This window comes from Xiphophorus couchianus, chromosome 11 (genome assembly GCF_001444195.1).
Source record: "Xiphophorus couchianus chromosome 11, X_couchianus-1.0, whole genome shotgun sequence".
Classification (NCBI taxonomy): domain Eukaryota; kingdom Metazoa; phylum Chordata; class Actinopteri; order Cyprinodontiformes; family Poeciliidae; genus Xiphophorus; species Xiphophorus couchianus.
Window position 1 is genome coordinate 4,180,949 of NC_040238.1, and position 15,529 is coordinate 4,196,477.

Consider the following 15,529-nt stretch of genomic DNA (forward strand, 5'->3'; position numbering starts at 1 on the left):
ATTTTTCCTGCGTGCCTGCTCATACAAGAAAAAGAAGAATTTTTGAAGACAGCAGTGTATTCAGAATATCACACAGAGGTACATGAAAGAAAAAGGAAAAGGAAAAGGTAGAGACTCGGAGAGCAGGAAGAAACGGAAGAGATGACAGCCAGAACACTGAATGTTTCTGACTACCTGAATTATTCATCGCTTATAATTGTGATGTGAGTTTTGGCCTGAACTTTTTAGTTTGCTGTGGCTGCGTTCACTGTCTGTCTGGCAAGCTTCATCTTGAGCACTGTATTAAACAGTCAACCTGTCAAACTCAACTTTGCTTAGAAGCTATAGTCTGCAGCTACACTCTGTTTGTTAATGAATAAAGGATAAGCAAAAAGAGAGTTTTATATGCATAAATGTATACTCAGTGATGTGCAAAACGGCATGTTCATGCACATCAGTTCCAATCTCCAACTCCTCACAGCTACTTTCCCTCAGCAGATGAAGAGAGGCAGAGTTAAAAATGCAGCAGTTTATTGGATTGGGCTGACTTGTCCCTGTCTGCGTAGTTTTCAGTTCAAAGAAAGCTGCTGCCTGACTGGCCCTAAGTGGCTGGTGGGCGTCAGCTCTCAGAGCAGAATGATTCAGACAGCATGCACATCTCTGAGTGCGCGACATACAGTATTTCTCTGCATGGGCTGCATGTTACACAGAAAGCTGTGGTTTCCTGCCTTAGTGGCACCTGATGGCGAAGATGTGTAAAACTCTTCAATTGATCTGCAGTGTAACCTTCAACTTTTGGAGGGAAAAATGACATAATTGAACAAATATAATAAAATATAACATGAACCTTATCCACACATTCTTTCAGTAATAGGTTCTTTCTCATGTACTCTTCCCTTTTCTCCCCATGAAACAGGTAACAGGTAATCGATTAATAACTAGAAATAACCTGTACCTGTACTATTATAGTAATAGTAAAGAACAGAGTCATACAGTGTAAATGAGAAACATATTTAATTACACTTAACATGTGAGATTATGCTGCTACAGTAAAAGCTGCGTTGCTAGTTGGCTTTTCACACATCGGATGGCCCTTGATTAGTTTTGAGAGCGTGATGTTGTCCAGTTGCTGGTCAGTTAGACTATTTAACTCTTTACTCTCCTCTCTGATAAATTAAATTAACAAAGTCAAAAAGTGATAAAAACATTCAAAAATCATTTTGTAAAAATGTTGTATTAAAATCTAACAGGAAAATAGATTTGATAAGTTTTACAGCAGTACAAGAAACAATGTAATGAATCCATATATGTTGTTAGTTTGATGGCCTGAATTACTGGCTGTCCTAATTCTGTACCAACTGCTGAGATCAGTATTTGATTTGAGAAAACGGCTTTGCTGTTCCAGGACTTGTGTATGTGAGCGTATAAAAGCCTCAACTCTCAGGTGTGTCGGTCAGCTCCAGTGACAGTTCCGCATCATATGGCCAGGTAGCGGATTAGTTTACCCTTCGTCCTCATAGCAGGCTGTAATGAGGTCATTAGATCCTGCTAATAGCTTGTAAGGCCAGTCATCCAAAAGAAAAGCCAAAGGGATCAGCTTGCACTGAGTAAACCTGGCCCTTCGTCATGGACTTTTAAAAGGAACACCAACATTTTAGCATGTATGGTATATCAGAACTTTTTTACGCCACACTCGATGAAGAACTTCAGGACCCAGAAATATTCTTTTTTTGCTTTAGACTTCAAAACTCTTATACACTGTCCTACTTTGTTGATGGAAAATGCAAATTGTCCACGTCTAGGCGCCACACAAAGTTACAAAGCTCTAAACATTTAGCTCTTCCTTTGGCTTCTTTAATCCATCTAAATGATAATGTGGATTCTTAGAACTGTTTTTGTCATAATGCTGTTGTTCACCCCTGAAATATTCTTAGTCACAGTTTTAATTGCTGCAGATGGCGGAGGTTTCACCTCATCTAGCGATCCATTCTCCACATAACCCTGCTGTGACCGGAGCTGCTGCAGACCCATCTGTTCCTCAGAACCAATAGATGCTGCACTTCAGTTATCCCAGGATACACATGACTAACTGCTGGGGAAACTAGCAGCTGCTAGTTTCTTACTACTTTTTTTTTTTCTTCTACCGTTGAGATGAAGGATGAAGAGTAATTCTTTGTTGCAAAATGTTGCTTGCATGCATTATGTTTTAGTTTTTTATATCTATATTTAAATTGATTGCAACAGAGAAACCAGGATAATTGATTATGATTGTTTCTAGAGGCTTAAGAATCTCCAAGGCTTATAAAATATTTATTATTTTTATAGAAATGCTTTAAAGAGCCATGCCTTAAGAAGCGGAGTATTTAAATTATCTCCATTTCTTACTTTATTTAATCATAGCTGCAGACTTACTACTTACATAGCAAAACAAAGAAGGAGGTTGCATTTATAAAAGTATTAAAACTCCTATTGAACAGTTTCAGAAGAACCAACCACAAAATTCACTATATTGGAATATTTTTTGATGAATTAATTCAAAGTAGTACATAATTGTAAGTGGAAAGACAGACATAGAATATCCTTAAAGCAATATTAGGGAAACATACAACAATGAGTTTCTTTAGTAGGGATGGATGAAATTATAGCAAAGCTGAGAAATCATTCTAGTTAAGTTGGGGTAAAAGATGATTTAATAAAGCATCTTGCCGTGCTCATCCAGCAGTATGTTGTCAGGTTTGATGTCTCTGTGTTTCTGTGGTACACTCCTGCAGAGAAGGACAACCTGTAGCATGAAGTCAGACTCTTGGATGCTGTGGCACATTGACTGAAATGGGCCCAAGTGGGGTTGAAAAAGGTCGACCATGTAACCCTTAATTAGCTGACATTTGCCTCAAATAATGGCAGTAAGGGAGCAAAGGGAGGGGAAGTGTTGCTGCTAAAAGAGCAAGCTGCAAGGGAAACGAGGATGCCTCTTTCACTGCTAAAGGACAAACTGTCATGGCGAAGCCACAGGGGCCAGAAAGGGCCAGGACACCAAAAAGTCAAATAAACCAAGCCACAGTTTATTAAACATGATTGTTTATTCCTAAATTGGTTTCTCTAAATTCTCACTAGGTTTGAGTGTGTGTGTGCAAGGTTGTTTGTTCTGTCACTGTGTTGCCCTGCAAATAAACACTATACTGAAGAGAAGCATTTTATCAGAATGCATCAGTCTGCAGATTTTAGGTGCATGTACAAACTCCACCTCTGGTTTCAACTTTCACTCTTGTTGCAGGTAAAAAAGTAAAAATAAATATTGAAATTATTTTCTCCTGTTCCACTCATTCTTTGCTCTCTGAAGTTTTTGTGAGATGATCCAGCAGATGTGACTTCTTGTTCTTCGGTGTTTCATTGTTGCTCCCACAACCAGGCCTGCAGCTCTCTTCTCTCCCTAATGTCATTTATCACGTTTTAATTTGTTTTCACCACACACCTGGAGAACACTGTTATAATAAATCTTCAGTTTGATTTATTATGTGTCCATTTTCTACCTTAATGCAATAATTACTCAACTAACTCCAAATATTCAACTCCTGGAAAATAAGTGAACATTTCAGATTTTGCACTTTCAGGGTCTTTTTTTCCTTGTTTGTTTGTGATGCTTGTAAATATGGAATTTGTTTAAATTAAGAAATAAAAGTGAAGAAGTTATTTCTCCATAAAGTCATCTTTCTCACTGTCTGGTGAAAACTTTAGTCCTTTTCCAGGTTTGTTTGAGAGACATTTATTGATTCAATTAAATTCAAAAATGCTTCATTAATGGCACATGGGAAATAAAAGTTTTAGAAACACAATCTATACAAATTATATAAAAATAAAATATACAAATGTATAATTAGTCTCATATCACCCAATAATTCATCGTTACTGTTAGCAACTGTCATAACAGCAGCTTTGTACTTAAATAACAATTTTACTTACATTTGTAAATGTGTTGATAGAAATTCTAAATAATTCTCAGAGGATTAATCTAACGTAAAAAGGTTTTTGATAATAATCAAAGGATACTTTGCATCAATGACATTTTAAAACGAGACACGAATCATGAAAAATTGCTTGTTTTTCAATTCAGAAGAAAATAATTTAGTCTGATGTGATAATCTTAAACTAACGTGACAATAAACAACTATGGAAGAAGAGTTTTCTGTGTATTTTCTTTTTTTAATTTCTTTGAAATTAATTTTGAAATTGACTGAACATAAGAACAAATAATGAAGGTTAAGTTGTACCCCATTCTATGTTTTCAAATCTAAGTATGAAGTGAAAAAAAGTCAATGCCACTTATTACCAGTTTAAGAATTTTTTAGGGATTATTTTTCTATGATTTAACAGATTTTAGGACTATATATATATATATATATATATATATATATATATATATATATTGCCAGATGGCTTTGTTGGACAATCTTTAATTGTGACCAAAAACACAAAAACAGTTAAAACTAATATGCTCACTTTGTTCTTCAACTCAGCTAATTGTGTTTTGCAAACCTCAAAAGTAGTTGGATCTAAAACCCATTTTGATTCCAACACATTCTAATCTCACGGCACTTTGTGTTTTCCATTTCAGAGACATCAAACCTGACAATATACTTCTGGATGAGCACGGTAAGATGCTTTATTAAATCGTCTTTTACCCCAAAGTGATTGTAGATTTCAGATGCAAGCTTTATAGTTGTCTCATGTTATAATTTATCTTTGGAAAAATTACATAGAGAATGTCAGCCTGAGTTGAAGGAAGCACTGTGACATTTCTGTTCCAAACTTTGACTTTACATGAGATGGATGGTTGGTGTGTGAGGAACTTGGTTGAAACGGTGAACGTCTCTCGTCTGTTTAACGGGAAAATTCTGCTCAAAATCACTCAGGTTTTAGTCATACTGGGAGAAAAGAGGCTCAAACAGAAGTGAATGTGTGGTGGCGTGTATGTGTTTGTGTAAAAGATGTTGAATGGAACAATAGTAAATCAAAGGAGTGTTTAATATAGACTATAAAATTTTTCATCAATATGCTAATGAAGAGGAATATAAAGCAGTTCCAGTTACGACTCGCTGTACGCAGGTCCAACACAAACTTTTTAAGATGTGGTGCAGTATGTAGATTTATTTATGTTCTCTGGAAAGAAGCATTGCAGATGGGATGAGATGCCTTCATCAAGTGAATAATGCAATGAAATTGCTGATGTGTGTCACAGCAGTATAAATGGAGAATTACTTTTCCTATTTAGTTTTCAAATGGAAAACATGTTTTTACTTGTACATCAACACTAAAACAATTGACTGATGGTCATTATTAGGGAAAAAGAGCCAAATGTGGTGTTGACTTCACTTCTTTGGCTTCAATTTGACTGAATATCTGAGACACCGTATATATAACAAATATATACCTCAATCTGTGTATAACAAAAAAGACCACAAAAGAGTAGAGTGGCTTCCAAAAGTATGTACACCCCTGTTGAAATGTTTCAATTTTCACTGTTTAAAAAAGAATAAAACAAGTTTATTGGAGAAAAAAATATAAAGAATTTAAAGATGCAAACACCTGGTTGCATTGACATGCACATCCTTAAACTTATACTTTAATGAACCTTGTTTAATTTAATTTTAGCATTCAATTACCTTCAATTCACTCCTGACGGACAATCAGATTGAACCAAAATAAATTTACCATCCTCTGTGTGATTTTTTTTTTCCTTTATTGCTTCATTTTAGCTTAACAATAGTTTACAGAGAAGTTAAAAATATTTCTAAGCATATAGTTCCACCACATCATGTTAGACTCATGGCACAGTTAAGGCATGTAATGTAATACTTATATAAGGCAATAATTGTAAAATATTTGAAACAACAAAGAAACTGGATATTCTTTAAAATACAATGAAAAGATGAAATCTAAACTGGTCAGGCAGCCAAAAGCCAGGCAGCTTGTTGGTTGTGTTCTAATTGTGACAATAATCTGCTGTTTCCTCCATATGTTGGAACTAAGGGCTAGATTTGCACGATGGAATTATTTTCTTTAAAGAAAACATCTGCACCTGGTTTAAAACAACCAAACTTTGTGAGAGAATGTCAAAAAATGACCAAGAAATTTGGACAGAAGAGCTTAGATTTGATAACCGTTTGCAAGCTGCAGTAGGTAAATATTGTCAGGTTATGAGATGCTCACACATTCCTACCAAAGGAGAATGACTGCTGAATTTTAATCAAAAGGCTAAACAAAAAAGTGTTATATTACTGATGTAAACATTTGATGCATCTTTCTCAACTTTTATATTTTTCTTTAAACATGTTTTTACAGTTGAATTGCACAGCATTATTACACTATATAATGGGAGGAAGTTTAGACATTGTTTATAAGCGTCTTGTGTGATAAAGTGATTTTTGAGAGTGATTTTATCTCAAGCCTCAAAGGCAAATTATGCAAGTTTTGTATTTATTTGAATTTTAAAGCAGTCCATAAGGAATAAAAATGTAAAAACTAACAGCCTGAACACTGGCCAGGAAATGTAGCAGTGTGACATGTGAGCTCTTGGACAGAGAGTCCTGAGATCTCAGGGGGCAATGGACATCTGCTCAGGGAGCTTAGGGGACATGTAGGATCAAGGTCCTGCTGTCAAAATGGAAAGGAGGCAAACTAGAGAGAAACAAAGAAAGACAGGGAGCTGAGAGGGAGAGAGGCAGAGAAGATGAGCCACTCAACAAGAAGAGGAAAAGTGATGAGCAAACATTTCTGAACGGATTTGTCAAAGAAAGGACAAACATACAGAGATATGAGAAGATTAGGAGGGAAAAGACAGTTTTATCAGATTTAGTCGGATTGATTCAGCAGAACAACAAATGCTCACCTGTAATCTCTCTTTTTGTCTGTGTATGCTCTTACAAACTCAGTGCACTTTTATCTATTTATGCCATCCAGCATCAATGTTTTTTAATGCAGAGCTGGGTTTTGCCTCTTCAGTCAACTCTTACAAACAACATGAGCCATCAGAGGGGGAGTGAGCTGTTTTCTTCTCCACATGGGGAAATTTGAAAGCACAAATTGACCTGTGATCCTTTTATTCCACAGGGAGCTGCTTCATATAGGGGAAAAACAATTTACTCATGCCCAAGTGATGGCGCTTTGTTAAGCAACATAGCCCGGGGATGCAGGGACGAGGGCCTGGGTTGTTGTTGTCTAGGTTATCTACTGTGAGCTGCTGTTCATGTTTCCTACAAAAACAGACGCAGTCCATGACGAGAATGTGGTGACGTAAGCTGCAGATCATTTCTCCACCCCAAACGAACAACGGGAGACATGAAGAACTGTTATATCAATTCCCAATTGAGTCCTTAAAGTTACAAGTTTTAATTGCTGCAAAACAGAGCAGCTTTGACTAGAATGAGCTCATCAGTCCATAGATCACCGATAATATTCATATTCATACAAGTGGGGAGAGAAATGCCACGGACGTCATTACAAAAGCTTCTGGTCGTCTGTTAAAGACTTAGATATATTTTTATATTGTGTCATCTTTATATTTTGTCATTTTATTGTCATGTTTGTCTCCAATCCACATTAAACTTTTCACAAATTTATATCATAAATTTATCTCTTTTTTTTTTTTTTTTTTTGCTACTTACAGAGCCTGTAATAAGTACTCACCTCCTTGAATGTTTTAAACTATTTATTGCTTTTACAAACCAGTCATGATCAACAATATTTGACTTTTTAAAACAAACCCCCCCCAAAAAACACATAAAACCTAATGTCATAGTGAAGACTGATTTTTACAGAATGACACTAAGATAGGTTGCATAAATGAGTGATTCCATATTCACTCCTTCATGGTTGTAGATGGACCTTTTGACTGAAATCACAACATGGCGTCTGTGTAGAAACGTCTCAATCAGGCTGCACATCTGGAGGCAACAATTTTACTCCATTCTTGTATAAAAACCTGTTCAGTCTCAGTCGGGCTGCGTAGGGAGCAGCTGTGAACAGCCGTTTTCAAGTCCGGCCACAAATTCTACTATTCCATGTGTAAAACAGAAATGCTTCTTGGAAATAATCAAAAATAACAGCTTGGGATTTTACATTTACCAACTGCGCTGCAAAATTCAAGAAAGATACACACCAACATGTTGATGATGGATTTCTATGATAAACAGAGAACTGTTAACTTCTGCAAACTGTGGCAGGTTGTAAGATCAGTGGATACTGTAATGTTTTCTTTGCATAATACTTTGTATTTAATTAACTGAATAGAAAACATGTCAGTACTTGTAAGTATTGTAGGTTAACAGTTGGGGAAATGTTTGGGAATTTCTGTTAGTTTTCCTTCAGACTGCAGGAATGAAACTTTAGGTGCTGCTGGTTAAAAGTGACCAGCAGCATGTTGAGCATGAAGTAACGTGTTAAATGTCTGCATTGTTGTGTTGTTTTATATGGATGTTTGCTGTATTGGTTTTTTAAATAATTCTGCAATAAGCATGTCTAATTCAACAAAAGAAAAGTTTAAAGCAAGAGAGACAAAGTGAGCTAAGTGGTTCTGACAGTATTTCTCTACTTAAATTCTCATGTCTGCTTCATTTGTGTATTTCTTTTCAACTAAAGACATTTTTTATGTATAAAGGGTCAGGAGGGACACCCATTCATCCGAGTAATCACTGCTCTGCATACACGGCTGCACTCCAACTGCCCGACGTATAGAAAAATGTAGCGTATGCAGACATGTATCCCACATTCAGCTCATTAGTGTGTGATCAGTGAGCATGGCAAAGACTAGGCCTTCTCTCTCTCACCATGTTAAGGCTCAGGTCAATGCTGTGACTTTGAAAACCACTGATGTTGCTACTACCTCCCTCGCAGAATCAGTGAATAATCAATAAGGAGTCATTTAATTTTCTTTGACCAGGTTGTACAGTGGATGTCTTCTTCTTTGATAATAAAAAACTAAGATTTAGGATAAACCTGCCTGAAAGCTCCACTGATTTTAGTAACTGTAGTAGTAATAATGTGATTCATCTCATCTGCAGGCCATGTCCATCTGACGGACTTCAACATCGCAGCCATCGTAAAAGAAGACCTGAAGGCAACATCAATCGCTGGAACCAAACCATACATGGGTAAGATCAGAACATTTTTCTCAAGTCTTCAAAGTCCAATTGGATCTGGGATGAATCAAACTCACTAAAACTGGTGAATCGATGCTACAGCGAGGATTCCTCCCCTTTTTGTTTGAAACTCAGTTTGACTTGTTTGTTGTTGGTGAGTAAAAAGACAAGTTCTGACATCATAGAAAGATTTATAAATGCACTTATAAATCATCTGTGATATTGAGTGTATTTTTTACATGAGAACTTCAAACACTGACCAGAGTATTATCTTTAGTTATTTAAAGAGGAGCAGTCTTTTGTCAAAGGTGAATGTTGGAGTAAAAAAGGACTCTCCCTTTTCTGTTTTAGAGAAAGAAAAATAAAACTTTGTCCAGAGCTGAAAAATATTTGCTCCCTTTGTAATTTCACCTTTTTATTTTTCTTTAGGCTTTATACTACTTAAATATTTCAGATTATTACATTTTAATGTAATAACTACAGTAAAAACAAAAGACCATTTTATTTATTTTATAACTTTTAACAGAAGATTTTAATTTCAGTTCATGTTTTAGTTTGATCAGGTAAATACAGCAGCTCATTAAATTCCACCAGCACTAATTTGCTTTAGATTTGTAAAGGTACTGTTTTAGGTGAAATTAACATATCATTAATGTATTGTATTTGTACTTGATATTTTATTGATGTTAGAAGAAAACTAATGAAAGGTTTTATAGTTATGAGACATTTTTGTATGTTTATAAAAAAAAAAACTGTATAATTTGAAGCACTACTGTCTCTAAAAAAAGAAAAAGTTTATCCCTTTAGGCACAGATGTGCTTCGCCTCACTGTGACTCCTAAATGCATCAGACATCACTTTGATGTGGATTCACTCTCTGTGAGATTAGATGGGAGTTAATAGGATTTCAGGGGGATATAAATGATGAGGTAGAACATTTATTTTTCTGTTTTTGAAGGTTTGAGTTTGTTTGCTCCAAGCAGACATTTTTTATTTTTTTGTAAATGTGAAAAGTTGGACTCCTGTAAAGTGAGTGATTGTTCCCCAGATGGATATTAGTATCCTGTGTGACGAGCTGAAAGTGGAAGATCATGGCATGATGGCAACTCTGGTCAAAAATCAATTAACCTTCATCTCACAATAAAGAAAGACAAAAATCCAAGTTTTAATGTGAGTTGAACAAACATCCCCAAAAGTATAATCAGTGTGAGTTGATCAATATTTTAGTAATAAGTGATATCATGTTTCCATGTAGCAAAAACATGAGAGGACAAAGAAACCTATTTCTCTACCATCTGCAGGGTGAAATGTGGTGGCAGCATCATGCTGCTGGGATTCTTTATTAGCAGGGAGGGAAACTGGTAAGAGTTGATGGGGAAATGGGAGGGGCTAAATACTGGAAGAATAAAAAACATTTGTGGTTTCAAAAGACTTTTGTGTGAGCATAATCCTGTCAAAGTAAAAGTTAAAAAAAAACAAAGCATTAACACAATAAAATGTATTAGTCAGTGCCCCAACCCCCAAAGTCATGGGGGTTTGTTAGATGAAGTGTGGGCAAAGAAGCAGAACACAATTTACCCCAGAATAGATGATTATCTTCTATTAGAGGAAAAGAATAACCAACCATTAGTCACTGCCTGACTGCACTGTCTGCTATGTGAAATATTTAAATCATAAGCTCAGATTTGAAGTCTGTTTGATCGTCACTCCTATCAAAAAGGATGAAATTCATCATTTTATGTCCAGAACAAACAGGCCAGCAATGACCCTGAAATCTCCACATGTATTTTTAAGTCTGATGCGTCACCATGTGTGATCTAGTACAGAATGAAACAAATTAGAACATGTATTAAGAAATTCGTTGTGAAAGGGGGAACAAAATGTCTCATTCATATTCAACAATCACAACATTTTCCAGCTAAAATTTTAAAAGCTGTCACTATGTCAGGCTTAATAACGTTCAACATCTTTCTGTAATATTTCTGTTTTCAGACAGAGTATTCAGCTTAGCCAAATACAAGCTAAATAAAAAATAGTCTCAAAATACTTTTTTTTCTTATACTAAGTAACCTGGAATGTTGCGATGTTTTAATGATATTGTGTGTTATATTCTATTCAGCTCCTGAGCTGTTCCAGAGCTTCGAAGGATCCCACCCTGGCTACTCCTTCTCTGTTGACTGGTGGTCTCTGGGGATTGCAGCCTATGAACTACTGAGAGGACAGGTAACAAACACAATGTGCTCTCAAATGGCTCACCTCTGACCTTGGACCTGTCTGTAGTCAGTAATGTACAGCATATGATTCTTGCAAGGTGGTGCTTAACAGATCAGTAATCAGCATTTCACAAAGTTAAGGGAGGTCAATCATTTTTAAAAAATCACTTTTTGCATAAAGATGTCACTGTTCTATCATGGATGAGAAATTAGTTTTCACTTATTTTCCATTCTGTTCTATTTTAGCCTATAATTTAAAAAAGCTGGAACTCTCTCGACACTTTAATGGCAATCAAAGCTGACCCGAAGATGTAAAGACGTGTTTTTTTTCTCCTTTTTTTCCTCCTAGTTGAATCAAACTATTTGTCAAATTATTTCCATTACAGACAATGCATTATTTTCCTTTCTTTGATCTGAAATTTCTTACTCACTGTACAGACTGCAAGAGCTAGAGCAGGGCAAAGTGCTTCCAGTGACAAACTAAAATGTTTACTGTACCTTCTCGACCTCTAAATGGGTCGACAACCTCGTCAGATTATATTAACATTAATTTATTAATTAACATAAGATTATATTAATATTAATTTATTAATTAACATAAGATTCAATTTCTTGTACAAACAAGAAGTTTTGTTTTAAAATAAAGTTTAAGTTTCTTTCTCTGCATTTAAAACGTTTTTGTTCTTGACTCAGTGATGTCACACGCTGTAATTTTATTCAAGGAAGAGTATTAGTACTTTATCATTATTACACAAATAAAAGTATGATGTGGGAAATCTTCTCATAAAAGTGCATATATTTCCAAAAAGTTATTGAAGTAAATGTAACTAGTAACTCTCTAACGAGCTACTTTTAGTCTCCAGGTCCTGGTATCTATCAGGAAATGCCACAGACTATGAAGAAACATTTGTTTTGCGCTGCAAAAACATATGTGGCACGTATTAGGAACACAGTAGAGTCATCTTGAAAAAGATCCTTCAGAGAACAGGGCAGTCTTAATCAAAATGAACAGGGTTTCAGGGTAGCTATTTTCACAAGACTTTAAATCTTATCACGACTTCTACTTAAACTCTCTTTCTTAAGCTGCTCTGCCACATCGCACCACATTAATGCCTCACTTTATTTCACCTTTGCCTGACCACTAGCTGGAATGTGCTGAGCTCTGCAGAGGAACAAATCAATTCTTGTCAATTTGTTTTATTTCTTCCAACCTCCTAAACAGTTTTAACTGCACAGTGAGTTAGAATAATAGGAACTGGAATGTTAGGACTGTCATGCATTCAGTTACAGGTAAATGAAAGTGGGGAGGTATCGTGACACCTGGGGTATTAAATTATGACACAGAAAAATACGAAATGTATCCATTTTGTCTTGCACTGTCTTTTCACCTCTCCATCTTGAATCACTTTGTTTCATCCAAAGACAAAACTTCATCCCTTATTCCCCTTGTCCTCAATGCTGTCATTTGTCTTTACCAGAGCAGAAAATGAGACCATAAAAGGTGTGAGCAAGGGGAATATCTCTTCTCTTCTCCTCCCATCTCCACTCTTTGTTGCTATTTCAGAGACCATATGTGATGAGATCCAACACACCATCTAATGAGATTCTACAAATGTTCCACAAAGTCCATCCGACTTACCCAGCAGCCTGGTCTCTGGAAATGAAGTCTCTACTCAGAAAGGTACATTTCTCTTAATGTGTCTACAAGGTTATTAAGATCAGATTAGAGTAATATCAGCATGAGTTGTTTAAAATAGGAGGAGTCCTGTTGTTTGGTTCAATCAGCCAGTTATAGTTTGGTCACTTGAGGACAGTATTAGATTGTTTGTAGAGCATTTCAGCCCAACTTGCATCCAAAGATGCCCAGTTGATTACAAAGCATAGAGGAAAGTAAAGCAAGATGCGGAAAATATTACTAAGTTAAAAGTTACTAATTAAACCCTGAAGCAGAAGCAGATTGTACAATTTGCAGCTTTAGTTTCAATACATTTACATATGTATACATACAGCTCTGGAAAAAATTAAGAGACCACTTAAAGTGATCAGTTTCTCAGATTTTACTTTTTGTTTGAGTAAAATGAATATTGTCTTTTATTCAATAAACTACTGACAACATGCCTCTGAAATTCCAAGCAAAATTGTAGCATTAATTTGCAGAAAATTAGAAATGGTCAGAATATTGAAGAAGACGCAGTGCTTTCAAATCCCAAATAATGAAAATAAAACAAGGTCATATTCATTTAGAAACAACAAGACAAATGTTTTAACTCAAGAACAGTTCAGAAATCCATATTTGGTGGAATAACCTTGAGGATTTCAATGGGGTTCAGTGCATTGAACCCCATTGAATATACAATGAATACTCAATACATATCAACTGTTCAAAAAGTAGTTTGCTATGAGCAACAGACATTCTTAATAATGCAGGCAGGAAGTGTTTCACAGAGTAAAACATCAGAACTTTTACCCCCTGTGAGATGGGTAGATGTTCTGCAGTTAGACAAGCTATGCTGAACAATAATAACTTTTAATGTTCAAAATCTCTAAAATGTTCTTGTCATTGAGATGCATTTGTAAAACTGAAGGACTTTCTCTTGTTTGATCATCTTCTCTTGCCAACAATTCACTGCAGTCTAACTGTTGCATTGCTTCGTGCTCAGACTCCTCTGAGCTCATTGGCATTCCTGTTGCATGTGAAAGTGTGTGAGTTGGGGTGTGTGTGTGTGTGTGTGTGCAAGGGAAAGGAAAAGAGTAGAGAGAAGAGAAAGTGAGAAAAGAAAATTGAATGCCCAATACATTTGTCCTTCATCTTCCAGGCCTCTCTGACCACTGTTTTCTCTGCACTATCATTTGCTACCTGAATACATTTCATTTCATTTCATTTCTTTCTGTTCCTCCTTTTTTAGAATCTGTCTCCCTCTCCTTCCAGCCTGCCTGACTTCTGAAGGGTGTCTTCTTCCCATCAGTTTTCTGTCTCTGCCTTATCCTTCAGGCGAAGCACATCCTCCTGTCAGTGTCTCAGTGAGACTCTTATCCCAACTTGTATACAATCATTCTGACTAAAATCTTTTTTCTGCTTCAGTTGCTGTGCATAGATGTCCAGAAGCGCATCTCCTGTCTCGCAGAGCTCCAAGATCTGGATTACATGTCTGACGTCAACTGGGACGCAGTTCTCAACAAACAGCTTCCTCCAGGCTTTATTCCTAATGTGAGGATAAAGAACATGTGGAACTATGAAGACTGACTGACTCTTTGTATTAGACAGCAAAATATTCATACAAATGCTGTTGAATTTTTATTCTACTATTCTAATACCAGGATAATTATGACTAAATCAACCTTCTCTTACTTGTACTTTTACTCATACAGTAATACAGTTTTTAAATTCCTATGGTAGAATTTTGACCCACTGGACTTTGCAGAGTTTTTTTATTCTCTCATATTGAAGAGATTTTAGGAATCAATTTCTTGTTTCTAAATCTACTGCAGTGTATCATTTGGATTCCTGTCCAGACTTTTACCAACTCCAATCCAGAATTTCATTTTTATTGATTTTTTTTTACCCTTTCAGAGGTTGATTCACTGATGTGCTCTGGATTCTTGTCCTGCTGCATAACCCTTGTATGATGAGATTTAATGTCCCAAACTGTTGGCCAGATGTTCCCCTGAAGATCAGAATTGATGGTTTCAGTAATTGTTGCAAGTCGTTCTGGTACTGAATTAGCAAAGAAAGCCACCAACCTCTATGTTTGACTGCCATGATGACATTCTTTTTTAAATGCTGTGCTGCTTTTCCAGCAGATATAGTAGGATACATACCTTCTAGAAGAAGATCTTGTTAAAAGTCGTAAGGATCATCAAAACCTTTTCTCAAGATTATGAGATGGACGTTGGTGTTCTGTTAGATCGGTAGTTGTTGCTGCCTTAGAATTATACCTTGGATGCATTTTTCCCCAATTTCTTTTGTCTTTTAGTAACTGTACATCGTGAATGCTGGCATTGTCTGAGGCAAGTAAGACCTGCAAGACTTCAGATGTTCTTAGTTCTTTTTGACCTCCTGGATGAGTAATCAAAACACTATTGGAGTAATTTTCTTTAATCAGTCACTCCTTCAAAGGTTAATCTGTTCCATGTTTGCCCCATTTGTGGAAAATGTTTCTCACTGCAGTTCACCAGAAGCCCATTAAAAATGGCTGTGTAACAT

The 15,529-nt window shown here is 36.0% G+C and overlaps 1 protein-coding gene across 1 annotated transcript in view; it reads left to right on the top strand.

Moving 5' to 3' along the window:
• stk32a (serine/threonine kinase 32A) overlaps positions 1-15,529 on the top strand; it is a 53,153-nt gene that overhangs the window by 27,636 nt on the left and 9,988 nt on the right. Inside the window, exons 6-10 of the mRNA XM_028032272.1 lie at positions 4,592-4,629; positions 9,036-9,125; positions 11,232-11,335; positions 12,890-13,006; positions 14,408-14,533. Coding sequence (XP_027888073.1) covers positions 4,592-4,629; positions 9,036-9,125; positions 11,232-11,335; positions 12,890-13,006; positions 14,408-14,533 — 475 coding nt within the window. The remainder of the gene's footprint in view (positions 1-4,591; positions 4,630-9,035; positions 9,126-11,231; positions 11,336-12,889; positions 13,007-14,407; positions 14,534-15,529) is intronic.